The 25770-nt window shown below is 58.8% G+C and overlaps 1 protein-coding gene across 15 annotated transcripts in view; it reads right to left on the bottom strand.

Moving 5' to 3' along the window:
• ATP2B3 (ATPase plasma membrane Ca2+ transporting 3) overlaps window positions 1-13010 on the bottom strand; it is a 40820-nt gene extending 27810 nt beyond the window's left edge. For 3 of the 15 annotated variants that reach the window (XM_055563037.1, XM_055563038.1, XM_055563042.1), the window contains exons 1-10: window positions 12803-13010; window positions 9199-9396; window positions 8706-8963; window positions 8375-8500; window positions 8106-8251; window positions 5367-5403; window positions 4093-4257; window positions 3589-3803; window positions 2867-3109; window positions 2301-2542 (exon numbers count right to left, since the gene is read on the bottom strand). In XM_055563037.1, coding sequence (XP_055419012.1) covers window positions 2301-2542; window positions 2867-3109; window positions 3589-3803; window positions 4093-4257; window positions 5367-5403; window positions 8106-8251; window positions 8375-8500; window positions 8706-8963; window positions 9199-9396; window positions 12803-13010 — 1838 coding nt within the window. Of the gene's footprint in view, window positions 1-2300; window positions 2543-2866; window positions 3110-3588; window positions 3804-4092; window positions 4258-5366; window positions 5409-8105; window positions 8252-8374; window positions 8501-8705; window positions 8964-9198; window positions 9397-12802 lie in introns of all 15 variants that reach the window. The other 12 variants (XM_055563036.1, XM_055563039.1, XM_055563041.1 and 9 more) reach the window with 9 other exon arrangements.
• Window positions 13011-25770: the final 12760 nt, after the last annotated feature.

Here is a 25770-nt window from a genome sequence, read left to right as displayed (position 1 = left end):
GGAGGAGCTGGCGTGAGGTAGGGTAGAGGGTTTCTCCGAGGGGGGTGGTGCTCTGCTGCTGCTGGGGCTTAGGAGACCCCCCACCCTGTTCTCACCAGAACCTCAGAATGTGACCTTATTTGGAAAGAGGCCTGTTGCCAAGTTAAGATGAGGTCATCCTGGATGAGTGTGGGCCTTCAATCCAATTCCTACTGTCCTTATAAAGAGGAGTGAACACATAGAGACACAGACACAGGGACAAGGCTGTGTGATGATGGAAGCAGAGACTGGAGAGATGCAGCTACAAGCCAAAGAAGACCAAGGAGACACTCCAGGGAACATCCTACCCTGGAGGTCTTCCAGGAAGGGTGACCCCGCCCACACCTTGACTGAGGACTTCTGGTTCTGGCACCAGGTTGATGGTACTCTGTTTCCCCAGGAGCCAGGAGCTCAGACGCTTGTGCAGCACATCTTTGCACATTCAATGGGACCTGGCGGGTGTGTGTGTGTGTGTTGCGTTTGCCCTGTTGAGCTTTGGGGCAAGAGGGGGGATGTTAGCAAAAACCCAAGGCTCCAGAAAGGCTGGGATGGGGAGGGCTGACAGGATTTGGGCACAGAAAAGGAAGGAGCAAAGGAAACCTGATCCCCGGGGGCCGGCACGGCCATTGGACAAGTGGAGGCCCCGAGAAGACTGGTGAGGAAGGAAAAAATGTTGGTTGTGGAGATTCTGCTCAGGCCTTTGTCCTGAAGGCTCCACAAGGAGGCGGGGAGGGGGGAGGGGTGAGCACTGAGGTACAATTAGGTCAAGTCTTAGAAGGCAGCTCCTCTGGAGAAGGCAGCTGAGGAGCCAGGTGGGCAGGGGAGGGTGCTTGAGGGCTGCAGAGGTCAAGGCCAAGGGAAGGTGTGAATGCTGAGGGGTAGGGGCAGGCAGGGCACTTGGCAGGGCACTGCCTCAGTCTTCCTAAGAGCTCCGTTGAGATGTAATTCACACAGCACATGGCTCACCGTGCAGTCCCTCCTAGTATATTCATATATTCATATATTCATATATTCATATATTCATAGCTGTGCTGCTATTACCGCTACCACCTCGAGAACATCACTAACCTCTACAAGGAACCTGGCAGAAGCAACACAAGAGGAGAGATAAATTGGACTTCCCAATTGAAAGACATTTGTGCACCCAAGGACAAATCAAGATAGGGAACAAGAAATCTATCAAGGGAGTGAAAAGACAGCAGCCCACAGAATGGGAGGAAATGCTTGGAAATCAGATATGTGTTAAGAATCTAATATTCAGAATGTACAGAAAACTCTCACTGCTCAACAATAAAATGACAAAGAATTCAGATCCAAGATGGGTAAGGGCTGGAATAGACATTCCTCCAAAGGAGCTAAACAAATGACCAATAAGCGCATGAAAAGGCACCAATATCCCTAGTCATCAGCAAAATGCAGGTCAAAACCGCCATGTGATCCTGACGGCTATAACAACAGCAGCAACAATAATCAGGTAATAACTCGGTGAGGATGAGAAGCTAGAACCCTTAGGCACTGATAATGGGAAGGTAAAGTGGGACAGCTGCTGAGGAAAACCGTTTGGCATTCATCAAAAGATGAAACATGGAGTTACCAGTTTTGCTCCCAGGAATATACCCAAGAGAGCTGAAAATACGTGTTTAAGCAGAAACTCTATGCAAGCCTTCAAAGTGGCACAACTCACGGTAGCGAAAAGGTGGAAACAACTCAACGGTCTGCCAATGGGACAACTGGATAAGTAGAGGGTGGTCTGTCCATGCAATGGAATGTTATTCCGTTGCAGAAAGGGATGAAGCACTAAGGGCTGCAATTCAGATGAACCTTGCAAACCATGCTCCGTGAAAGAAGCCAGATACAAAGTGACACATCCTGTATGATCCCTTCATATGAAATGTCCGTAATAGGTAAATTCACAAACAAAAAAGCAGATGTTGTTGGTTATTTGTTTGGTTGTTTAGTCACCAAGTCGTGTCCGACTCTTGTGACCCCATGGACTGTAGCCCACCAGGCTCCTCTGTCCATGGGATTTTCCAGGCAAGAATACTGGAGTAGATCCATTTCCTTCTCCAGGGGATCTTCCCGACCCAGGAATTGAACCTGAGTCTCCTGCAAGAACTGGGGTGATGGGGATAGGCACGGGGTTTCCTTTGGGGTTATCAACTTGTTCTGGGACTGAATGCACTTTAAAGTGATTAAAAGGGCCAGTTTCAGGCTACGGTCTATTGCAATAGGAAAACCAGAAACGCCATAGCCTTTGGCTAGCCCCAGTCCCACCCACTCACTTTTTCAGCAGGATCTCTGAGGCGCCCTTGCTGAAGAGGCGGAAGCCACCATCAGGCGTGCGGATGACCGTGCTCATGGACTTGCGGACCGAGTTGAAGGTGTACACTTTATAAAGCTTATCTTCGGGAATCTGCTCCCGCACTGGCTGGAAGTCCCGCTTGAGGTCCAGGACGAAGCCAAGCAGAGCACACTCCGTCTTGTTGCCCACTTGGCGTGGGAGGGCGCCTTCCTTCTCTGGAGGCTGTGAGGTGAGGAGAACCAACGTGGCCCTGGGGGCCCCAAGTCCACCCACCTTACTGTCCTTGGACCCCAGGCCAGCCTTGGCCTCCAGCGTGGACTGGATGGGCAGCTTTCCCTCCATTCACTGGGCTGTGAAGGGCTTCCAGAACCTACAGGCCCTGCCCAGGGTTCACAGATGAGGAGGGAGCCCAGAACACCAGAAATGATTGTGGCCCTGCTCAAAAATGTCCTTAAGAGAACCTAGCCAGCCCCTGGCGACAGCCCACCCAGCAGCCATGCCTTGCCGCCCCTGCCTGGGCCCGCCCACCGCTGGCTCCCAGCTCACTAGTATTTTGGTGGTGTAGGCACTGTTGATGGAGATGGCATGGACCAGGATGTCGAGGATCTTGGGGGTCAGGGCACTGGGGGCCGGAACCTCTTTGTAGTGGGTGTCCCCAAGGTAGGACTGCACCACGGTCATGCGGTTGGTGGTGAGTGTGCCTGTCTTGTCAGAACAGATGGCTGTGGCATTGCCCATGGTCTCGCAGGCATCCAGGTGGCGGACCAGGTTGTTGTCCCTCATCATTTTCTGTAAAGGGCACAGATGGAGGCTTGGGTAGCTAGCTGTCCTGGGGGAGGGGATTGGCCCAGGGGGTGAGGGAGCAAGAAGCACAGCTCAGATGGGCCAGGATGATGCCCCTGCCCGGTGCCCCATCTCAGGCAGGCCCTTTGGGTTCCCCACCCACCACGATATTTGCCTTCCCCCCCTGTGTCCTAGGGGTCATCCTTCGTCTTCTCCCCCATCTCAACTCCCTGCCCCCCTGGGACCCTGCCCTCATCCGGCAGATGCTGGCTCGTGGTGCCCCCATGTCCAGGAGGCCGGGTTGGGCAAGGATGTCCAAACCCAGCTCTGCATCCCTGCTCGCCATCCCCCATTCTGCCCCTGAGCGATCCCAAACTTTATCTGGTCCTTGCTTGTTCAAGCTGCTTAAGGGCTTTGTGCCTCGAGTCCTGGTTCTGTATCCTGGTACCATGGGATTCGTATCCATGGTGTGTTGATTTTATTACCTTGACAGAGTAAGCTAAGGAGATGGTGACAGCGAGAGGCAGGCCCTCCGGGACAGCCACAACCAGCACGGTGACACCGATGATGAAGAACTTGACGAAGTACTGCACGTAGACAGGCGTGCACTCCGCCAGCCACACCCGGCCGTCTATGACGAAGGTCTCGATCACAAAGTAGAGGACCAGGATGATAACAGTGATGGCGGACATCACCAGCCCTGCCACAGGCAGTAGAGGCAGGAAGGGAGAGCAAGACGGAAGAGATAAGGGATGCTGCAGCCTGTCCCTGGACTCTTGGAGGGTCACAGTCCATCCTCACCAGAAGAGGCGGAAGCGGGCCCTGAAGGCTGTCATGTGTCCCTGGCCGGTCCCCTGGCTGATTGGCCCATGGTCCCCATCCCTTTTCCCTTGCCTACTTGTTCTCTTTGGCCCAGCCTCAAGCCCAGGAACCCAGCGTCCTCCCTGCCCACCAGGTGGCCCCCCGGCTACCCCATCGACGGCCCCCACCTGCTTTCCCAATCTGCACAGCCAGTTTGGTGAGCTTTCCCTGAAGGACTGACTTCTCCTTCTTGGGCACGTTGGCTTTCTTCTTCTCCCGCTCCTCCATCTCCCCGCCCTCTGCGCTCTTTAGGGGCTGCATTTCCATGGCGACAGCCCCATCCTGTTTCTTCGCTGTACAAAGGAGAAGCCCGAAGCCAAGGTTAGGACCTGCTTGCTGGGGTGACGGCTACAAAGGGGGCTTTCACAGGGCAAGCAATGGCACGCCAGCCCTCCTCTCTCATCAGCCCAGGCCCTCCTGAAGTGGGCGCTGTCCAGGGCAGGACCGAGATGCTCCTCTCTGGGCCTCACAGGGGAAGAGAAGACAGACAGAAGCACTGCTAACTGGGGCATGCACACAGAGTGGCCAGTCCTATGATGCCCCAAGCCTCAATACCCAAGAGCGGAGACCTGGGGTCCATGGAATGTTCCAGAACCCAGAGCTGACTCTGGCACACTGGCGTCTAAACCATGTCCCCACTCCCCTCAGGGAGGCCCAAGAATCCCCGTGCTGTCCTCCCCTGCTCTTGGCTCAGGCCTTTGCTCCTCTCTACTAGCTGTCTATCCACCTCCTCTCTGGAACTAGCAGTCCCGTCACAGCTCCCCTGGTGCACGCTAACTTAGTGGTGCTGTGTTCCTCACCATCCCTTATGGTCCCTCCACCACCCAGAGGGGGCACCCAATGCTGCCACTCATCCTCATCTCCACTCAACAGGCTCTCAGTGACTCTGCACGTCTCCTGCCACCTTGTGGGGTCAGCCAATCCCTGTGGCCCCATCTCCTAGCCCTTTAGCTGCAGCCTCAGTGACACTCAACATCCCACCTAGCTGGACCACTCTAGCCTCTGCCCCCAATGCAGTCTGCCACTCCCTGTCCCAGCCTGAGCCCTGGCCATTGGACTAACCTCCAGTCCCAAGCGCCCGTCCAACCACCAGCAGCCTCTGAACTCTTTGTCTGCCTCATCCAAGAGGGCAGCAGGCCTCAAAGCCTCAGCAGAAAGGCCACTGAGCTGGGAACCCATTGGCCCCACAAGGTCTTGGGTGAGTCTTCTGGAGCATCAGATCCCTCACCAGGATGCGAGCTCATGGGCCATCTTTGTGCACTCCTGGCAGGGTCTGCTGACTGGCTGCCCACCCCACTCACCTGGCCTCCAGGTCCTGCCCCTGCAGCCGAGGTGGGCGCCCCCCCCACCCACCCTGCCTGGCACCCTCTGCCACCCATCCTGAGTGCAGAGCGCCCATTACCTTTGGTCTGGCTACTCTCCATCGCCCCATCCTGCTGCTTGCCTACAACGGAGAGGAACGACAGACACGGAGACTTGAGAACACCACGTGGCCCTGGTAACACACACGCACATGGGACAGCGGGGCACAAGACACTGCAGCCAGTGTGTGCGGGAGGAGGGGTGGGCGGTGAACCCGCAGGCCAGAACCAGCACAAAGGATTTGCCTAGATCAGTGGTCCCCAACCTTCCTAGCCCCAGAGACTGCTTTCATGGAAGACAACGGCTCATGTCCTGCTGTGCAGCCCAGGTCCTACATGGAGCGGTATCTATCCAGGGCTCGGAGAGTTGCGGTTCCCTGGCCTAGATGGTTCCTGAGCCCAGTGGCCTAGAGATCAGCTTTCTACACAGCACAGCTGTGGAGGGAGAGGAGTTGGCCAGGTTCAGGACACCCACAGCACTGGAGGGAGCATCAGGGCTGGACCCCAGGTGGATATGTGCGGGGATCCTTTGCTGATGTGCTTTGCCACCATAAAGCCTGAAGCTGCCTGCTAGGAACGGTGGCAGTGACTGGCTTCCCCGTGTCAATGTAAACGGTGCCAGCTGTGCCTCTGGTTTGCAAGGTTGGCAAGGACTGTCCCACTGGGAGGGCTCAGGAGAGCCAGCAGGTGAGGGGCTTCAGGCTTGGGGGTTCGGGTTCTGTACCCCAGCTCCTCTTGCTTCACCTACACCCAGGAGAGCTCTCCAGAAGCCATACACAGACAGCCCTACGTCCAAAGACCACTGATCCCAGGCAGGAAGGGCTTGCGTGGGCTGCTTCGTCGGCCCCCACAGAATAGCTCATGATCACTGGAGATCCTGTGTGGTCTGGGGGGTTCCAGGCAATCAAGAGAGGCTCCTTCCCCACCCTCATGGGGGGTTGGTTGGGCGCATTCAGAGGCGAAGGGGTGGGTGACAATCCAGCACGAGGAAGGGGTATTGCTCTGTGATGGGGGGAGCCTTCTGGAGGAGGGAGGGAGGTTTGAGATGAGCACAGCCAGAAGATGATGGCTGGACCTGGCCTGCAGAGGGGTCAGGAGCCAAGGGAGGGGAGGAGGAGGAAAGACAAGTCAGCCCAAAGAGGACCACGAGGAGTCAGGCCAGAAGGCAAGAAACAGCCTTTGGTGGTCAGGGAGCGCTGAGCCCGCAGGCAGGATGGATCACAGTGGAGGTGGGGAGAGAGTGAGACCCCACCTTCCAATCTCCAGTGCGCAGTAGTGGGTGCAACGTCCCCTCCCGGAGCCTGGCCAGGTCAGCTTCCCCTCGGGGCTCCCTTCCTCTAGGAAGCCAGGTGCTGGAGATACCTTCTACCTGACATAGCAAGCGGGGGACAGGAGCTGGGGCTGCGGGGACCCAGGGAGCTGGAGGTCAAAGATAAGGGGCCTAGGACCAAGGCCTTCAGGCCTCTGACATTGAAGGGGCCTAGTGGGAGGGGAGGAGCCCGGGAAGGAACGTGGAGGGGGGCGACCTGCCAAGCAGCCATCAGGATGTCACTGGAGGGTCACTGGGGACTCCAGTCCAGCCTAGGGGAGGTCCGGGGCCTGCCTACCCACCCACTGGCAGTCCTGAGGGCCCCAGGGTGCTGCCTGTGCAGAGACACTGGGCTGAGCCCTGCAGGGAGGGGAACCCACGAAGGGAACCCAGGCCCAGGCTGCCAGGACCTGGGGCCCTGGGAAGCCTCTAGGCAACAGCAGCTCACCATCTCCTCCAAGGAACACAGTGGCCCAGGAAGAGGGACATGAGGAAGTCTTTCCTTACGTTGACCTGTCCCCGTGTTCCTGGGCTGGCAGACTGATCCCACCTGCGCTCAAGGCCCAGTGGCCTTGATTGACTGGGGTGGAGCTGGTGACTGGTGACCCACTGCCTATGTCCGCAGGACCCTGGCTGCAGGCATCTGGCACATGGTCCCTCTGTACCAGTGTGTGTCTTTGTACTTCTAGTGGGCCCAGGGGGCTTCACTCAGAGGTGGGGTGCACATGGAGCAAACGCCATTCCTCACCTGCTTTGTCACAGGAGTGGCCTAAGGGGAGATCCAGGTCAGTGCAAGGTGAATTGTAAGCAGATGTTGTGAGGACTGCAGGGGTCACCTGCCATGTATGGGGCTCAGGATGGTGGCAAGGGGAGGAAGCTGGGTAGCCATGTGCCAGTTTGGATACAGAGCTGGGATCTCTGAAGACATCTGTCCCTCGACAGTGCTTTCCCTTGGGGTGAGGACCCCGGCCCCCTCTCAGCTTCCTCTGCCGTGATGGCCTTTAGGGTGCCCAGGCCCTCCTACTTGGGAGCCCTCCACCTCCGCTGTGACACCTAGCTGTCATGGTGGCCTGGGACCCTCAGCACCTCACCATGGGGGCTGAACACCCCCCCCCAAGGATGGCACTGAAGCACTCTTCCAAGCCAGGGTGGCTGGTCTCTGCCTTCCAACTCCCTACCTACTCAAGCAGGGCTGTCCCCACACCCTGGTACACCTTCCCCCCCGGGCATATATTCCCGAAAGCCTTCAGGGCACAGCCACCCAAATGAAATTGTCTCACACAAGACTGGGGGCCCCAACCTGCTGGCTCTGGGGAAAAGACCTCAGAAGAGGGGCCTCCAAAAGGAATTCCAGGAGAGAGGGTATGGGCTCCCACCCACCGAGGGCTGGTTCTCGTCAGTGCCAGAGCAGGGACGGGTTGAGCGAGGGACCACTAGAAGGCAGGCTCAGAAGAGAGAGCAGGCTTCATACAACGGTTAGTGCTGCCTTACCTTTCTTATCCTTCTTCTCTTCCTCCTCTCCACCAGCTCCAAGCAAGGTAAAGATGATGCCCGTCTGGGAATTCACACCCACGGCCGTCACCACCATTCTTCCAGAACCTTCCATGACATGAGTGCCTGGCACAGCAACACAGAGGCTGAGACAGACATCTGTACCATGGGCTGGGAGGCACGCTCAGCACCTCCATGTCTTGTCCCAGGCCTCCCAGGACCAGGAGCCCTGCTTCCCCTGGGGCTCACCTGACAGCAGCATGGGGTCCTTGTCTGTCGACTTACGCACATGGTCCGACTCGCCCGTCAGGGAGCTCTCATCGATCTTGAGGTCGTTGCCCTGGATGAGCACGCCATCGGCAGGCAGCAGGTCTCCTAAGGTCGGCCAGGCAGCCAGAACCACAGACCGTCTGTGCGTCTGAGCAGCCTTCCTCCCCACTGCCTCCCACCACTCCCAGAGGATGTCCCCTTGGGCCTGGGTAGCCACCCATCCCCAGTCCTGTCGTCCAGCTGCCAGGGATCCAGGCCCACAGAAGCACCCAGCTGGGTGTGCTGGGGGTGCTGCCCTGGGTGCACTCACCATACTTGACCTGGGCGATGTCCCCCACCACGAGCGTGGCCACGGGCACCTGGAGGAGCTGCCCATTCCGGATGACGGTGAACTTCTGCTCCTGCTCTATGCGACTCTGCAGGCCTCGGAACTGCTTCTCTTTGCTCCAGTCGTTGAAGGCCGTGACCAGGACCACGCAGATGACAGACAGCAGGATGGCGGCCCCCTCGATCCAGCCCGCCTCAGCTTCCCCTTCGTCTTCGGCCCCAGCCGACACATTCCCACAGGCTGCGCCCGCCCAAGGACAGAAGGGAAGGACGGAGGCGACAGATGAATTCCTTCACTGGCTCCTTCCTGGTGCCGGTACCTCCTAGGACCCTCCCCTCCTCCGGCCCCTCGGTGGTGCAGCCCTCGGCCCGCCCTGCACACCCACGCCCCGCCCCTCCAAGTCCGCCCCTCCCCATGCTCCGCCCCCTCAACACCCCGCCCCCGGCGCCCCTCCCCTCCACCCCCCACCCCTCACCTTCGCTCTCCTCCCCGGGCGGTGCATAGAATGAGAGGCCCAGGGACACGATGGCAGCCACCTCCAGGATGATGAGGGTCACATCCTGCAGGGCCTCCCACACCAGCTGTAGGAAGGTCTTGGGCTGCTTGGGGGGGATGAAGTTCTGCCCGTAGATCTGCCTGCGCTTCTCCAGGTCGTTGGCGTTGTCAGCCAGGCCTGTGTAGTGCGGGGATGCAGAGCAGAGGCACAAACGGAGACGATGGCAAAGGCCAGCCCCGCACCCCCCCCCCCCCCCCCCCCCCGCCCCGCTCCCTTCTCCACATCCGCCCATCTCCCCTTCTAGACTGAAAGCTCCCAGGAAGCAGAACCGCACTGGCCCAGCGCCTGGAGCCCTTCTGCAAAGCCTGGGGGGGCACATGGGGGCGCAGGCAGCATCTCCAGCTGCCTGGATGGCACAGGTGTGCGAGCATGTGATAGCGCAGAGATCCCAGCATGAGGAAGGGCTGGACCACCCTCCCATACGTCTGGGTGGGGCCAGGAGCTCACACCCCCCTCTGCATCCTCACAAGCTGCTGTGTGTGGGGTGGCAGGGAGGGAATGCAGGGTGCAAAATCCACACCCACAAAGGGGTGGCCCCAGGCACTCATTTCAGAATCTGTGGCCTGACTTCTCATTCTTGGGACAACCCACTTCCTACCCAGGTCAGCATCAAGGCCTTTGGGTCTCTGCTTTCACAGAGTGAGTCTCCTCAGCCTCATTCCTGAAGGCAGCGAAAGCTTCCACATGGGACTGGCATTCAGGCCACTGCCTCCCAAGGCCAGACATACCCTTGGCCATCTTCCCCAGGGGCAGACACAGTGCCCTGGTCCCACCTCAGCCCTTGGGCTTCGGCTTCCTTCCAGGCCCTTCCACAGGACCCCTCCACCCCAAAGCTTTCTGGCTTTTCAGCACCCCCAAGTGCCTGGCCCCACACTGACACCTCATGGACTCCGTGGCTTGCAGTTGCCAGCCCTGAGGAGCTACAACTCCCATGGCCTCCAGTGTGGAGGGGTGGCGGTCGGGGTGGGGCAACCGGAAGGGCTGGGATCCCAGCCCGTGGGGTGCTCCTTGTTGGCTTGGAAAGCCACACAAGACGTGGTTCCAGATGACTTGAGAAGATGAACGTGCTGAGGGTGGTATAGAGGAGTCCAAAAGAAGGAGGGTGGGCATGTGCTGGGTAGGGAAAGCTGGTTTCCGGGAAGGGGATGATGGAGCCCCTTGGGGTGGAAGGGCCGACAGGAACATGCCCTCTGAGCTAGGTGGCGGCCACACACTGTCTCCCCCCAGCAGCAGCCACAGCTGCCTCTGCCCTCCTCCTCTGGCCTCACTGTGCTTGGGCCCGGCCGCGGGTCAAGTTTTTGGAGGCTGTGGTCTCCCACTGGGAGAAACTGAGAACCTCAGCTCCTAAGGGCCCGGGGACCCAGCTGAGGGCTTGTGTCCCACTCCCCTGACCTACAGAAGATATGAAAAGTGGGCTTACTACTCAGAAGGTTCTTGAACTCTGAGTCTCCCAGACACCCAGGGTCTCCACTACCCCCACTCTGGGAAAAGGCGCTGACTTGGAGCCACCAAGAACCACAGAGGCCCCACCCACTGTCTAGAGAGCCCCTGGGCCCCCGTCACACCTCAAGAATCTGCACGCTGCCTGCCCGGCCCCATCTGACCAGCCGGGCCCTCAGGGCCCCTTCCCCAGGAGTTTCCTCTTTCCCTCACTTGGCCTGTCCGTTGGCCTTGGTTTGCCCTTGATGCTGCCACAATGCCTCTCTCTCCCTTGCCCTAGAGCAGCCCGAGGCCTTGGCCTTCCTGTTGGCGCCGGGGTCTGGAGAAGTGCTCATGGGGGCAACCCAAGACAGCCAGCAGCAGCCCCTCCAGTTCCAAGCACACACTGGTCCTGCCCTGGTCCAGGCTGCAGGGGCAGCGGCCGGCGGTTGGCATGGACACAGATGGGCACCCTGCCCGGACCAGAGGCCAGATGCCATCAGAATTGGATTAGGACCACATCGTGCGGCTCTCCGCTCATCTGCCTCTCCTTTCCATGAGTGTCAGTGGAGGCCAGCAAGGGGAAGGGCCGCTCACCCTAGCCTGGCCTAGGCTCCCAGCTTCTGGAATTTTCTTGGATGCACTTACTGCCGGGAGGAAACCCAAAGTCCCCTCCTCCAATATAGCATGCACCTGCTTGGCCTGCTGCCTCGTCCCAACCTTGCCAGGGGGTGTGTGGGGGCCCTGAGGCTCAGCTAAGCTGCTCTCCACCCCCCCTCCCCCCAATCCTCGAGCTCAGGTCACTGTGTCTGAATGACAGTGGGAGCATCTAGGTGGGCTGGGACCTGAGCCTTCTTCTGGATGCAGAGCGGGCCGGCTGGCTCCCTCTGCCATGGCTGGGCCACCCACCTGGGCACCTGCTCTTCTCTAGGCCTGCCCCTCCACCGGGTGAGCGCCAGAGCCGCTGTGGCAGAATCGGGCATGTTCCCAGGGGCCTTGACATTTTAAATATTTAACAAGGCCTGACAGGCAGAGGAAGGAGCTGCCAGCTGAAGCCCATCTGCTTCCTTTTATCTGGGAGAGGCCAGAGCCCTGGTGGCTAAATGGCCCTCTACCCTGGGCCTCCCTCCACCCAGCCCCAAGTTGGGGGTGGGGGGACAGGCTAGGAGGAGGGGAGGATAGAGATCCTCTGGCCCCGAGCCAAGCCATCTGCCCCTGATGGATCGCACACCTGCACCAGGCTGGGGCCCTTGAGAGCACAAAGCAGGAGGGACGCAGGCAGGCCCTCGGTGCTCCTGACCTGGCCAGGTGGGTGTACTCTCACCCAGCCTCAGGCCCACCTCCTCTGCGGGGAGCAGGGGTGCATCTCTACCCCCTGTTGCAGCCCTGGTGTCATCTGCACACAGATGGAGCTAGGGAGCAGGAGACAAGGGCGGCAGCCAGGGCACTGGTGGACAAAGGTGTGCCAGCTGAGACAGGGCCGACAGGATCCATCTGCGCTGGCTGGGGATCATCCTGGCACCGGCCTGGGGTAGCCCTAGTAGCCCTGCCAGGGAGGTGGCAGCTAGGCCAGAAATGCTCTAGCTGGTGAAATCCGGGGCCAAGCCTGGCTGCCCCCCAGGGGGTCCTGGCCTCCCAGCAGACCCATAAGGCCTCCACGCCCAGAACCTTCTGGAGGACACAGAAGGGGGACAGCACGTGGGGAACACTTGGTCAAGGGCCGCTGCCCCTGAAACCTTGCTGAGGTTTCAGTTTAGGGCCCATCCTGCCAGCATGTGCCATTCGGTGCCAGCTTCCTCCCTTACTCAGCTTGGGTACTTCATTGCTATTTCAACCAGAGAAGAGATGTGAGTGGGAACCACTGGTGATGGAGGCAGGGGGCAGCGGGGCAGGTTGCCCCATGCAGAGCATCTCCCACTCTAGTGGAAAATGGTTGCCCAGGGAGGGCACAAGGGCACAATCGTGGTCATGGTTTAGTGAAGAGTGCCTCTGGGAAGCGACTGCAAGCCCTGTCTGCCCTGGGGCTATGGAGCCTCTTCAGGGAGGAGCGTGGGGAGGTAATGGCTCTGCACTGCTGGCATACCCGCCCTGCTGGCAGACTTACCCTCGGTGGGTGAGGTCTTCAGCCTCCTGCAAAGCCCGCCCACGTCCCCATAGGCCTCCTGGACTTTCTGCAGTGCCTCAGCCCCCCGGAGCTCCATGAGGGAGCGCAGCTCGGCCAGCGTGCACCCGAAGCCGCCTGCATGTGGGGCCTCCCGCTGCTGCTGGGGTTTGGGGTGGAACTCGATGGAACTGTTGGCCACGTCGCCCATCCTGCCTGTGGCACGGGGGCGGGGGTGTTCTCGCAGGTGCAGCCTCCGCCGGGGGCAGGCGGCCCCCCGAGGTCCCAGCACCGGGGTGAGGTGTAGCCAGGGGGGCCAAGTGCAGACACCTGGGGAGGAGGTGAGAAGCACAATTGAGATGAAACCAAGGTCCCCTCTCTGGAATGTTCTCTGCAAATGTGCACTCAGGTCGAGCCACGACTCACTGGGTGCAAAATTCCCCCGCCCCCCCCCACCACCCCCAGGCCAGGCCAGGCCCTCATGCCTACCAGGCCTGCCTGCCAGATTACCCCTCAGTCCTGCCCACCACAAGCACACAAGCTGGCAGGGCTTGCCACTGGGGGCAGGAGGAAGAATGAGAGCCTCCCAGTGGGGACCTGCAGCTGCCAGCACTAGGCAACCTGGGACATGGGGGCTCTCGCTGTCCCCCAAGTTCACCTGGGCCCCCACACTGGAGCAGGCATGACATGTTGGGATGGAATGAACAGTGGGTGGTCCTGCCCCGGCATAGACGCTCCATCATACTCCCTTGCTTGCCTGATTTAAGACTCCTCCCTGACGGCAGTGGTCTTCGGGCGGGGCCCCTGCGGCTCAAGGTTTCAGGCCCGCGGGGGTCCAGGGAACAGGGCAAGCCATGGACAGAGCCAGCTGGGCGCTAGGTCAGGGCTTAGTGCACAGGGTGTTTCTGCTGCCCTGGGGGCACCTGGGGGCACCTGGGGTCCAGGGCTAGGAAGGGAGAGGGTGGGTTGGGCAGGGGAAAAGGAGGGGAGAGGGCCAGAGGGAAGGGGAAGGAGGCGGGGAGGGAGGGAGTGGAAGGGGAGAGCAGAGGAGAAAGCGGAAAACAGCCACAGGTCACGGGTGACTTCTCTGTCGCCCTGCCCCACAACACAGTGCCACCTGGTCTCCCGCACCCTCCGGCCCTCCAGATGGCAAAGTGAGGAGCTGGGGTCTCCCCAAAATTAACAACAGCTGGCTAAGTCCCAGGCCTTCCACCTTCCTCCTCCACGGAGCATCCTGAAACTTGCCCGAGGAACTCCGGTACCCCTGGCTGCCCCGTCCGCAGCCCTCACTGGGTCTGGTGGTGCGGGCCACGGGGGCCGCTGGGCTGCCTGGTCCTGGGTCCCAAGCTTCTCTAGCTAGTCTCTCCCCTCCTCTCATCCCAGCTGGTGGCCTGCGCGGAGTGGCAGCATCGCCAAGGCCACGCACTAAGCTCCCAGGACTGAACGAGTCTCAGCGCATGTGGCCTTGGCCTTCACACCAGCGCAGATGCCTTCTGGCAACGTCGCTCAGTTGGGCTGGATCCCTCACCTTTGGGGAAGCTCCCGGCTCACAAGGATCCTCTTGGAAGCAGCTCTTGGCTACCCACCCAGGTTTCTGATCTAGAACTGCCCATGGAAACACAATGGCCCAGAGGAGTGTGGCCTCTGATCTCAGGAGAGCCGTGGCTGCTCTCAGAGGCCGGTCAATGCCAGGAGCAGAGACGTGCCCCAGTACTCAGGGGCTGAGACCAAGGTCTCTGGGAAACAAGGTTCATTTCCTTCATTGCTCACTGGCCCAAGGGGGCTCAGAACACAGAGGGGCTCTCGGTTCCTCTGAACACTGAGGCGGTCCCTGCCACGGAGGTGTAGTCTGAAAGGCATCTCAGCCAATGGCCATCTAAAGTGAGCCAGGTTGTCAAAGTTTGGGCACTTAAGTGTTAACACTCTAGACAGTTTCTGCATGAAGCAGCCTTCCTTGCCGGAAGACGTGGGAACAAGATGGCAGACTCGCAAATGCACGGTCCTCTCTGGCTCCCACGCATCTCCCCACCGCCTTTCCCTCCTGTTCGCCATCTGACCGATCTTTCCTGAGCACCTACTCTGTGTCCGTGCTGGCCATCCCTGCTGGCTACGGAGGGGTGGGCAGGACTGAACAGGTCCTTGCACCTGGGTCCTCCTCTGGCCAGGAGGTGGGTACCTAGAGGGTCCTGCTGCTGAGACACATGGCCATAACAGCTTCGGAGTGCTGGGGTGGGGGCACAGTTTCAGCTGGGGGCCGGGATGGAGGAGTGAGCCATTCTTTCTGGAGGGAAGAGTGTTCTGAGACCAGGAAGGAGGCAGGTAACAGGACAGGGTCCCAGACAGGAAACCGGGCGGCCTATCCCATGCCACCGAGAGTGGCAGAGGCCACCACCAAGCAGAGGGCTGCTGACTGATGACGGACGATAGGGGAGGGAGGCAGGAGATGAGGGCTGGGGCTGCAGGAGAAGGGGGAGTGGGGACCCCAGGGTGCGCCTGGAGCTCAGGGGACTTGAAGTAAGCGAGGATTCCAGGCATTAGTCTGAGGCCGGGTGGGCTCTTTCTGGGATGCTCTGTGAAGGCGCCACCCACCCAGGCAGGCACGGCAGGAATCCCCCTCCTATTTGTCACTTGGCCAGGTGAAGGGGTAGAGACACAGGGACATCTGGGTCTCCTGCTTCTGACTGCAGGCTCTTTCTGGAAGCGCCAGAGGCCGAAATGGCAGCTTCTGACTGTCAGTCACACTCCTGAGTCCTCTGCAGATGCCCTGAACTGTCACCCCACCCCCCAGCTTCCTTCTCCACCTTTGCTTAGGTGCTGCCCGTGCTGGGATACCTGTCCGCCCTGCTTTCTCTGCCTTGAGCTCTGTGCCCCTGCCTCGACACTCCCAGTAGGGAGCACCCTGGATGAAACTGGCCAGGTTGGGCTCAGTCGCCCCAGCCCCTTTGCCTGTTGGTTGCTGGAGGGGAGAGGGGGATCTCGTCCATCTGTGGAGGCCCCGGCTTCGGCTTTGATCAGCCCTGGGCCCATGGACAGGGCACCGACACCCTCAGGAGTCCGATCCCAGGGCTCAGAGAGGCAGCTTGATCAACCTGGGGGTACTATGAGTTCGGGAGGCTGTGGGGCATCTGGCAAATATGTGAGTCACTTGTCCCTGAGCAGAGTCCCCAGCTCTGGCCGGCACTCACCCCAGGCTGTGATGCCCTTGGCAGGCAGGCCACTGGCCTGCATTCCAAGATCTTGTGAGTTCGACCCCGGGGTCCCAAGGACAAGCTGGGTGCCTTTGTGCCCCGCCACTGAGCCACCTCCCCAGTGCTTTGTTCTAAAAGGGAAGCCAGGTGAACAATCTGTTCCTTTTATCCTTTTGGCCTCTACACTCACTCAGACAAGACTCGGTTGGAAGGCACCCAGGCCTGCCCACATGAGTCAGGTGGGCTCATCCAGGTGAAGGTTGCACCCTTCTAGGGCACAGCACCCTCCCTCCTGGCCCTGATAACCAGGGCTCACCCAAGGGTGCCTTCATCCTCCTCCATTAAGCAACAGCGGTTGCCCAGATCCAGCCACACCGGGCTCTGAGCTGCTCCTTACTGTCATTGCTGTGGCCTTACTGGCTCCAAAGTGACTCTTGGTAAGGGGACCAGGCGGAGAGTTGAGGCCTGGCCTTCTTCGAGGGCACAGAGCTCTCCTAGCCCCTCGCTGCGGTCCCTTGGCTGGATTTGCCATTGCTCCACGCTGTGGCCTGGCCTCCTGCCTGCAGCTGTGGCCCACTCCTTGGCCCTCAGTGCCTGCCAGGCAGGCCCCAGGGATCTCCCTGTCTACCACCCTACAGGTCTCCCTCCAGCTGGGTGACTGGTCACTACATGGCCTGGTTCAGGAGTTGTCAGTCTGTGCCTCCAAGTTGCACCGCCCAGAAAGCATGCCCCAGCATCAGTCCTCCTAGCCCTCCCTTTTGCACATTTCTTTAAAGGCCCCCTCAGCTCCTGTCCTGTGCTGGTTGGTCAGCTCCATCCTGTAGCCCGGTCAGCACATGGTCCTGTCCCCCTCTCCCCCGATGGCCTCTGATAAACCTGAGCGGCAATTCACATGGATGGTTCTCCACACAGTCCAGCCCAAACCAACTGCCACTGAGTTTAGAATCCCACGGCCAAATCTTTATTTCACTCTGTTTGCCAGGGCGCCGACCCGAGTGGGTCTGTCCTATGCTTGGGTCATCATCTCTTTGAGACACGTGGTTATTGAGTGGGTGGGGAGCCCACTTCGTGGTGGGCTGTGGCTGGGGACAGGGACCTAGACGAGTGAGTGAGTGGAGGCCTGGGTGGTCTGAGAGAAGCCAAGGGCCTCGGGAGGTGGGATGCAGGGATGATAAGTTGACCCCCCCACGTTGGAGAGTGTGCTCTTAAGAACGTTCCTCTTCATCAACTCCACAGGCTACCGGGTATAGGAGTCATCAGTAAGATCAAGACGAAACAGCATATCCTTTGGTTTCCCTATAAGCCTGGGGGATGGCCTCCCTCCGCCTGAAAAAAAGGACAGCAGTCATCCTGAAATGGCCAAGAGCAGAAGTGATCAGGCCTATCAGGGCTGCAGGCCTGACAGAGACTTCCTGGCCTGGGCTGGCTGCCTAGAACGGTTTGTAGGCACTGAAAGGGCAGGGAACATACCATTTCTGTACACTTCCATCTCTCAAACTTTAATTGGCTTAGTTGAATTGTAAACCTCCATGGAGAGGGGACTCAGACCTTCTGGCCTTTGCTCCATCCTGGCCCAAACTGGCTGGCACTGGTGGGGTGGCAGGAGCCGACCTGCTGGGGGCTTCCTGACCTACCTCCCTTGGTTGTGTGACTTTCAACAGGCTGCTACCTGGGGGGGGGGGGGGGGGCGTCGCGTGGAGCACAGCCGGAGATTGCTCAAGTTCGCTCTTGGATTTTCCGATGTCTCTTGCCCCTGGGCCCTGTGACTCATGCCCACTCAACCAGAAACCCAGGAGTCTTCTCCGCCTTGTGCTGGCCCTCCCTGGCCACCACTGACCGGCTTTGGGAGCTGTCCCAGCACCTCTGACTTAATCTGCCTGGGTCCCCCACTTCGCCTCCTGTGAACCCCCTCCCCCTGGGGCCCTGGGCAGCTAGGAGCTTTCTGAATGAGATGGGGGCACTTCCGTTCCCAAGCCCCGGCTCCAGAGGCTTCCCTCACTGCCTCCTCACAGACACCCCATGAAGGCAAAGAGACGCCTTCACTCCATTTCAGAGAAGGCAAAACTGAGGCTCAGACCTCCAGGCCTTGCCTTCCATGTCCCCAAAGGGAGGGTCAGACCACTCCAGGATGCCAGGAGAGATAGCCCTTCCGATTCCCCAACATCTTCGTGGAGGAGACGAGGGGTGGAGGACATCTGCGCCCACAGGGCTGACCGGGCATCTGTGACTGGCACTGCCACCTCCCTGGGGTGGACTGATCGTGGCTGGTGGCATCAGCTAGAAGTCCCTGGGCCCTCCTGGCAGTAAGCTGGGGCCAAAAACACCCCCGCCAGGGAGCAGAACCCCCACAGTAGAGTCCCCAGTCCCATCTGAGTCCCATCCCAGGCAGAGTCTCAGGGCACCAGATGCCATCTGACACCTGCCCTGCACGTGCCCTTCTGGCTGACCCAGCTGTGTGGTGACCAGGGGGCTGAGCATCCAGACTCGCCGTGGGAATTTCTTGAAATAATAGTCCCCTCCTCTCGATACATCCTGGAACCTGCAGATGAGCTTGGGGCTGGGAGCCCTTGGAGACTCAGGGGAGTGGGCGTCCTCCCCTTGTCCTGCCCAGGAGATCCCCATGATCCCAGGTAGGTGGGCCGGGGGTCCCAGCACCTCCTCCCTCTTGACTTCACCCATGCCACCCCCCCCAGGCCCTCGCCTTCCTGCTGGCCCCACCCCCTCCCTTCTGCCCAACACACCTTGGCGACCACGACCACCAGGGCAGGGGAAAGGAGGGATCCAAGGACCAGGCCTGGTTTCAGCCAGGGAGGGAGGGAGGGAGGCTGGGGGGGGAAGGCGCTGAGGCAGAGAACAGCCTCATTAATATTTCAGAGGCGCCATCACTGCAGCTCCTGGGCCCTCACAGCTCCGACACTTGTGCTAGTGGAGGGAGGAGGATGGGATAAAAGAAGGAACTAAAACAGAGAAAACAGATTTAAAGGGACAGCCCAGCTCCCCTCCCCCACCTCCATGCCTTCCCTCCCCCTTGTTCCTGGTACAATCTGTGCACCCGCCAAGTGGCTCTCCCAGGGAACAGCTTTGGGCAAAAACAATAACAGCAGAAAAGGGTCAATACTCTCCCTAAACTCACACGCAGCACCCGCTCCTGTCTCCGCCTACGTGGGGCTGCCCCTTTCGTGCTGTGACCAGGACACCCAGGCTGCCCCAGGGACAGACTCAAAGGACCATGTGAGGTCAACCGAACCACAGATGCACGGACTCTGGACATTGGAGGTCCCCACTGAGCACAGTCCACTCCAGAAGGATTCTAGAACCCAGAGAAACACAAGTCTGGATTCCTAGAGGTGGCAGGGACCAGGCTCTCCCTGATTCAGCTCTTGCCCTCGGGTGGGTCTCAAAAATGTAGACGTACAATTACCATAGGATCCAGCAATCCTACTTGAAGGCAATCTCCCCAAGAGAAGGGAAAGCAGGGCCTTGAAGTGATACTCGTCGCCCGTGTTCACAGCAGCCTTATTCGCAATAACTAAAATATATAAAAACCACCCAAGACTCCATCAATGCATGCCTGGATATAGAGAACGTGGCCCAGCCCCACAATGGAGTGTGATTCAGCCTTTAAAAGACACCCGCCACAACACGGCTGAACCGACAAGGTGTGATGGTCAGTGAGAGAAGCCAGACACAAGGACAGACCTCGTATGACTCCACTGGTATGAGGTGCCTAGAATCGTCAGACCCTAGACTGAGAGGAAGATGGGGAGGGGACATGGGCTGGGGGAGGGGAAGTTAGAGTCTAATGGGGCAGATTTTCCACTGGGGAAGATGGACCGTTCTGGGGATGGTTGCACACCCACGTGACTGTATTTAATGCCGCCAACCTGGACACTTAAAAATGGTCAAGATGCTAAATTGGAAGTTCTGTGTGCTTTCCCACAATTAAGAAACCTAAGAGGCCACATGGCCCCTTTGCTGTGTATCCAGATTAGTTTCCTGTGGTGCCCCAGGTCATACAGTCATCACAGAATTTCCACTGCCTTGACCGGCAGATCAGCTGACCATTTGGCCCATGTGAATGTTAACTTCCTGGAGCAGCACCTGCCTGCATAGAGACCTAAGCAGACCTTCCCGCACCCCAACTCTGCGGCCTTGGGGGCTTTCAGCACCACCCACAGCCTGCCTCAGCTGGGTGGCTGCCTCAATACATGGCAGAGAAACAGATGAGCTGAGAGGCCAGACTTGCTGGCAGCCACTGCTACCACTCTTGTCCCCTTCTGGAAAGCCGTGTGGCCCTCAGGGCCTCTGTGGGCGCCCCCTCTCTCCTTGCTGCGCATGTGCACTTCCTCAGAGGTGCTGACCCCACCCTGTCCTCCAAAGGAACCAGAAGGTGGTGTGGCCAGAGCAGACAATCCAGCCTTAGGAGCTGCTCACGAATCCCCAGGAGCTCGTGGCAGAGACTTGCTAGACTTTCCCTGATTTCTATTCCCGTCTTCCCATGTCGTATTTTAATCTTTAGCTAGGAGTCTAGTCATCCAGCTAACAACTATCCTCCCCCAACTCCAGTGTGGCTACGGAGGACCATGTGACTAGATCCTGGCCAATGCGAGTAAAAGGGACATGGAACTTCATTACTCTCAGGCAGCACTAAGGGTTCTCAGCACATGGGACAGAGCCAACTTCAGGGTTGTGTCCTTAAAGAGAAGGATGTGTTCTCCCCTGCCCCTCTCCTTCCTGCCGGCTGGAATGCTGATGTGAAGACTGGAGCAGAGACAGTTATCTTGCTCCATCTGGCATGTGGAATCCATATGTCATGGATGGCAATGCCATGCAAGGAAGCCAGTTCCCTGATGGCCAAGTAGCCCAAGGTTGCCTCCTTAGACTTTTACGCACAGAAGAAATCCTCTCTCCCTTTCACTTTTATGTTCATTAAGCTAGGTCTCTGTTACAGAGCTTAAGTCTCTCTCCTGGGTAATTCAGGTATATAGGGAGGAACTCAGCCAGCAGGTAAGATGCCTGCCTTACCTCCCTGACCAAAGTCAGCCCTGGTTCTCGGAGAGCCAGGAGGCCTCCCTGAAGTTTCTATGACCTGCTAATCCGTGACATTTCCATGGGTTCCCTGGAACATGGGGTGGTTCTGAACTAGGCTCCCTCTCATCTGTGTCATTTGATATTGTCCTAGAAGTTCTAGGCAAAGGAGAAGACAGAACCAGCATAGTACTGGAGAGAGAGACACAGACAAGCCATCGGGTCACAGGCAATACCGAGCACCTTTCTGTGTCATGGTGGAATTCCACATTCCCTCTGTGCCCCAAGCCTCGAAGGCGGGAGGAGTCATTATCCCCAAATTAGGACTAAGCTGCTGAGGCACAGAGGTTAAAGAACTCACTCAAGATCAAAAAGCCAGGGACTTCCCCTGGTGCTTCAGTGACTGGGATTCTGCACTTTCAAGGCAGGGGGCCCGGGTTTGGTCCCCAGTTGGGGAACTGGGAGGTCACATGCCAAAACTGCAGCTCCTACATGTCTCAGTGAGGATCAAGGACCCTGCAGGCTGCAACGAAAGTCTTCTGCAGTCAATAAATCATTCTTAAAACAGAAAAGGATCACACATCCAGCAATGAGCAGTGGCCAATGTGGACTCAAGTAGTCTGATTCCGGAGAACTCTACATTGCTCATCTGCCAAGTGATGGCCCAGAGAGGCCCAGAAAAGTGATGAACATGTGGTTCAAACCAATTCAAAGAGTTCACCAAAATGACCAGACAGGAAATGTTTCCGTATACCTCAGAGATTGGGGGTGTTGGGGTTAGAGTGAGGCCAGGCACAAATCTTTCAACCTCTCTTGGTCTCCACTTCGGAATCAGGGAAAGGTGCCTTGTTCCTCCTGGTGCCATTGCTGTGAACTTGCCACCACCACACACTGCCTGCCTAGGAAGGGCCCCAGGGGCCCATTTCCCTGGAGGGTTTTCTCAAGCCCAGCAGCCACACCTGTAGACCAGAATTCACGGGTTGGGACCAGGCTCCACCAGGGAGGGCAGACCATTCTGCTTGGCCAGGGGCTGACCCCTGGGGGGGGCTTTCACATGCTTCCCCATTTCTGGGGCCATCCTCAAGCCGACCCAGGCCCCAAATCCCTCCTGAGGACCACGAGGCCCGGGTGGGGGGTCTGGAGAGGAACTGAGTCCCTAGGATGCTTCTGGGGGGAAGTCCACACTCCTACATGGGTGGCCTCACATTGTCGGGTACCCCTCCATCCCTGAGGGAAGTGGGAAGCCCTTTTACTTGCTGGGGCCTTGCAGCATTATGGGGGTCATGACTCTACCCTGGAGGTGGGGGGGAGCCGTCATTTGTTTCCTGCCAGGGAAGGCGACAGCAAGAGCGAGCAGGAGCGGAGAAGCCCACAGGCAGGAAGCATAGTGACACTAATTATCCAATTACGGCTGCCGTGCCAGGAGAGCGCTGCATTGCAGCAGGGAGCCCGGGCCAACCGCCCTGCCCCCGCATGCCAGGCTGCCACACTCTGCCCTCCTGCTTTACCCTGAAAGTAGGTGGTAGCCACTTAGGTCCTGGGCCTGTTCTGCAGAACAGGGCCTGGCTGGCAGGCTCAGGAATGGTGGGCTTGTGGGGGAGACCCAGAAGCACTTGGGCCTGGCCCCTGGGGCATGCCTCTGGCCCCCCAAGGAGCAGAGAACACACACGTGGGGCTTGCGGAGCCCTGACCTCCAGGCTTTCATCGCCAAGAACATGTGGATAGAATGAGGGGCTCTCAATCCTGATCCCCCCACCAAAAAAAAAAGAAAAAGAAAAAAAAAAAAAAAAAAAATCTCTCTGGCTCTGTCCATGGTACCACAGTGCCCACCCCGCCAGCTTCCACTCCCTAGAACCAGCTCCAAGCCACCGGAAGCAGCCAAGTCCTAAGCAGGTAATTAAGGAAATTACAGACAGCTGGAGGCCATGGGATGCTGCAGGCCCAGGGGGACTAGATAAGGAGACTGTCAGGGCACACGCTTCCTCCTAGGGATGGAGGGGGGCCCCATTATGGGTCCTCGTGGGGAAGGGTCTGCTTTCTGTCTCCCCTTGGGAAGGCAGGCTTGGAAGGACTCTTCGAGTCAAGGTCAGGGGCTGGAGGACTGTCAGGGAGGAACCCCTACTTCCCCTTGGCCAACAGAAGAGTCCGGAAGGCCGGGCTGCAGATGGGGGACCAGAGATGTGTGGGCTAACTTGGGCCCCACCTAGGGGGTCTCTGAGTGATGGCAAAGCAGGTCTCTTTGGGTCCCTCATAGGACCCAGCTTGCCCGGAGGTTGGAGGTAGGTGTAATGGCCAGGAGAAAGGAGTGATGAGGATCATTACCATACAGCGACCTGGGCACAGGCCACACCAAGTATGTAGCAAAGACTTTGGTCGTGGGCACCCCACTGGGACAGGTGAATGGCAAGGATGCTGGGTGGGGCAGAGGAGACACGTTCAGACTGAATGTTGGAGTCCAGTCCAGCTGACCTTCTGTGACCCACACACGAAAGGCTAGCACAACCGGAGTGTTTGGACCATGTTTCCAGGCTGACCTGCTGCCAAGAGCATGGACAGAGGAGGAGAGAGTGGATGGTAGTGCCACCCTGGAGGACAGCTTGGAAGCTGCGGCCCAGGGAGGGGCATCTGCATGACTCCCAGGCTCTGCTCCAGCATCCTTACCAACCCCAGCTGGCAGCCATGGCAGGATTTGAAGGTCACCAGGGCACCAGATGGCAGGGGCCTGGCTGCCATCTGAATCATGGATCCTGTGTGCTCCTGGGTCCTGAAAGCTATCTCTGATGGAGGACCCACACACAAATGCAGAAGCCTCTCCAGCGAAGCCCTGCCGCCCCAGGCAGGTGCTCGGGAGGGAGTGGAGGGTCACACAGAGCCAGGAGGGCCCCCATCACAATAATACAGGGTCCGAGTGCCCCCCACTGGGCTGATCATGGCCCACTAAGGCCGAGAGCCAGGAAGGGACTGGTGGATGTTGGCGGATGAATTGGGGGGACAGGTCTGGCACCCCCTGCAATCAGATGACAGTGCTGTCTCCTCGTCAGAAGATGGAGGCCAGGGGCCCTGACCAAACCGCCCCCTTCCCACCCAGAGCTGCAGCTGCGTGGGCCTCTCCAGAGGCCGCCAGGTCTGGGGTCCCAGGCAGCAGCCCCCAGCCAGTCCTTGGCCTCCGGCCCTGTGGGTGGATGGGGGTGCTGGGGGCACCCTCGCTCTGCTGTGCTCCTCAGGACAGAGGAGAGGAGCACACTCAGGCACCTCCCACCAGGCCCTGGGAGGAAGGGCCCAGTCAGCGGCCCAGGAGGGAGGGATCAGGTAGGGTGGGGGGCCCCCAGTACAGCCAGAACCCCAGCACCAAGGGGCCTGGACCCTCGGCCCTGGCTCACGAGCCTCCCTCCCAGGCCCCTGGCTCCAAACTAACACAGGACACTTCACAGGAATGGAGCTGAGGCCCAGGGCTGGGGAGCGGGTGTCAGGGAAGGTCCCTCTGGGCCCACCTGGCAGCTGGACACCCGGACGAGGCAGGGAAGCGGGTGCCCCGACTGAGGGCACCAAGCATTCATGGTCGGGCTGGTCCCACCACCATGAGCTGTGCAGTGGTCGTCTCACAGAGGCTTGGCCCCGAGCCTACCGCCACCGGCCTCACCCCTGAGGGGTCCAGGGTGGGTGTCAGCACGCGGCTGTGCCGGGATGCCCAGCGCACTGTGGTCTGGGGCTGGAGGATGTGCCCAGGCCCATCGGGAAGAAGGGCCCACGGCGGCTGGGTGGCATCCACCTGTGTTCAGGGCCGGCCTGGATTCAGACCTGTGACTCCAAAGGGCACCAGGAGGACCAGATCCCCATGCTCTGAGGTCCCCTGTGGCCAGGATGGAGGTGGCCAGCAGCGACACCCGCGTTTCCCAGCCCCTTGCTTGGTGGCCAGCTTTGTCTTCCTGCTTCTCAATCAGCCGGGTCTGGGGACCCTGGGCCGTCTGGCCATCCTCACTGTAGGCCTTTGCTTCTGATCACACTCTCCCACCCACCCCTGCTTCCTCTGTGTCCCCCTGTGAGGAAAACCCAGTGTCTGCGGAGAGCCAGACTCCAGCCAAGTCTGCAGGGAAGCATCCTTGCTCCAGAGGCTGAAGAGACCCTGACAACAAGAGCTTGATTCGAGGGACTGGACAAGCAGCTCTAAAGGTCAGGGGACAAAGAGGCAAGCAAGAACAGCAAAGGAGTTTTGCTTTCAGATAACTCATGTGGGACCTGCAGGTGAGGTATCAAAGGATACAGGGTGTGGGGAGACGACCCAGGGACAGGCCCTACCAGACATCAAGATCACACATTAGCCAGGGAACAAATGGTTCAATAAAAGACATGCAGATGATGGCTTACCACTCGGGAGCCTCACCTCGTACTATTCCCCAACATGCTTTTTTTTTTTTTTTTTTGGATTAAACTGGATTTGGCAAATTCTGGCCTCAAAGCCAAATCTGGCTGTGAACTGTTTTTGTGAATAAAGTTTTATTGGTACACAGCCACAGTCAGGACAGAGACCTTGTAACTTGCCAGGTGGAAAATATTTACTCTCTGACTCTTCAAAGAAAAAGTTTGCCCACCCCTGGATGAAAGAGTTAGACATTTTAAAAATGCAGCTACACATACGCTCACTCACACACATGCAATGTGTGTGTGTGTGTTAGTCACTCAGTCGTGTCCAACTCTTTGCGACCCCATGGACTATAGCCCATCAGGCTCCTCTGTCCATGGAATTCTCCAGGCAAG

The sequence above is a fragment of the Bubalus kerabau genome, chromosome X, assembly GCF_029407905.1.
Source record: "Bubalus kerabau isolate K-KA32 ecotype Philippines breed swamp buffalo chromosome X, PCC_UOA_SB_1v2, whole genome shotgun sequence".
Taxonomy (NCBI): Eukaryota; Metazoa; Chordata; class Mammalia; order Artiodactyla; family Bovidae; genus Bubalus; species Bubalus kerabau.
Note: the sequence above shows the minus strand (reverse complement) of the source record. Positions and strands in the feature narration are given on the sequence as shown.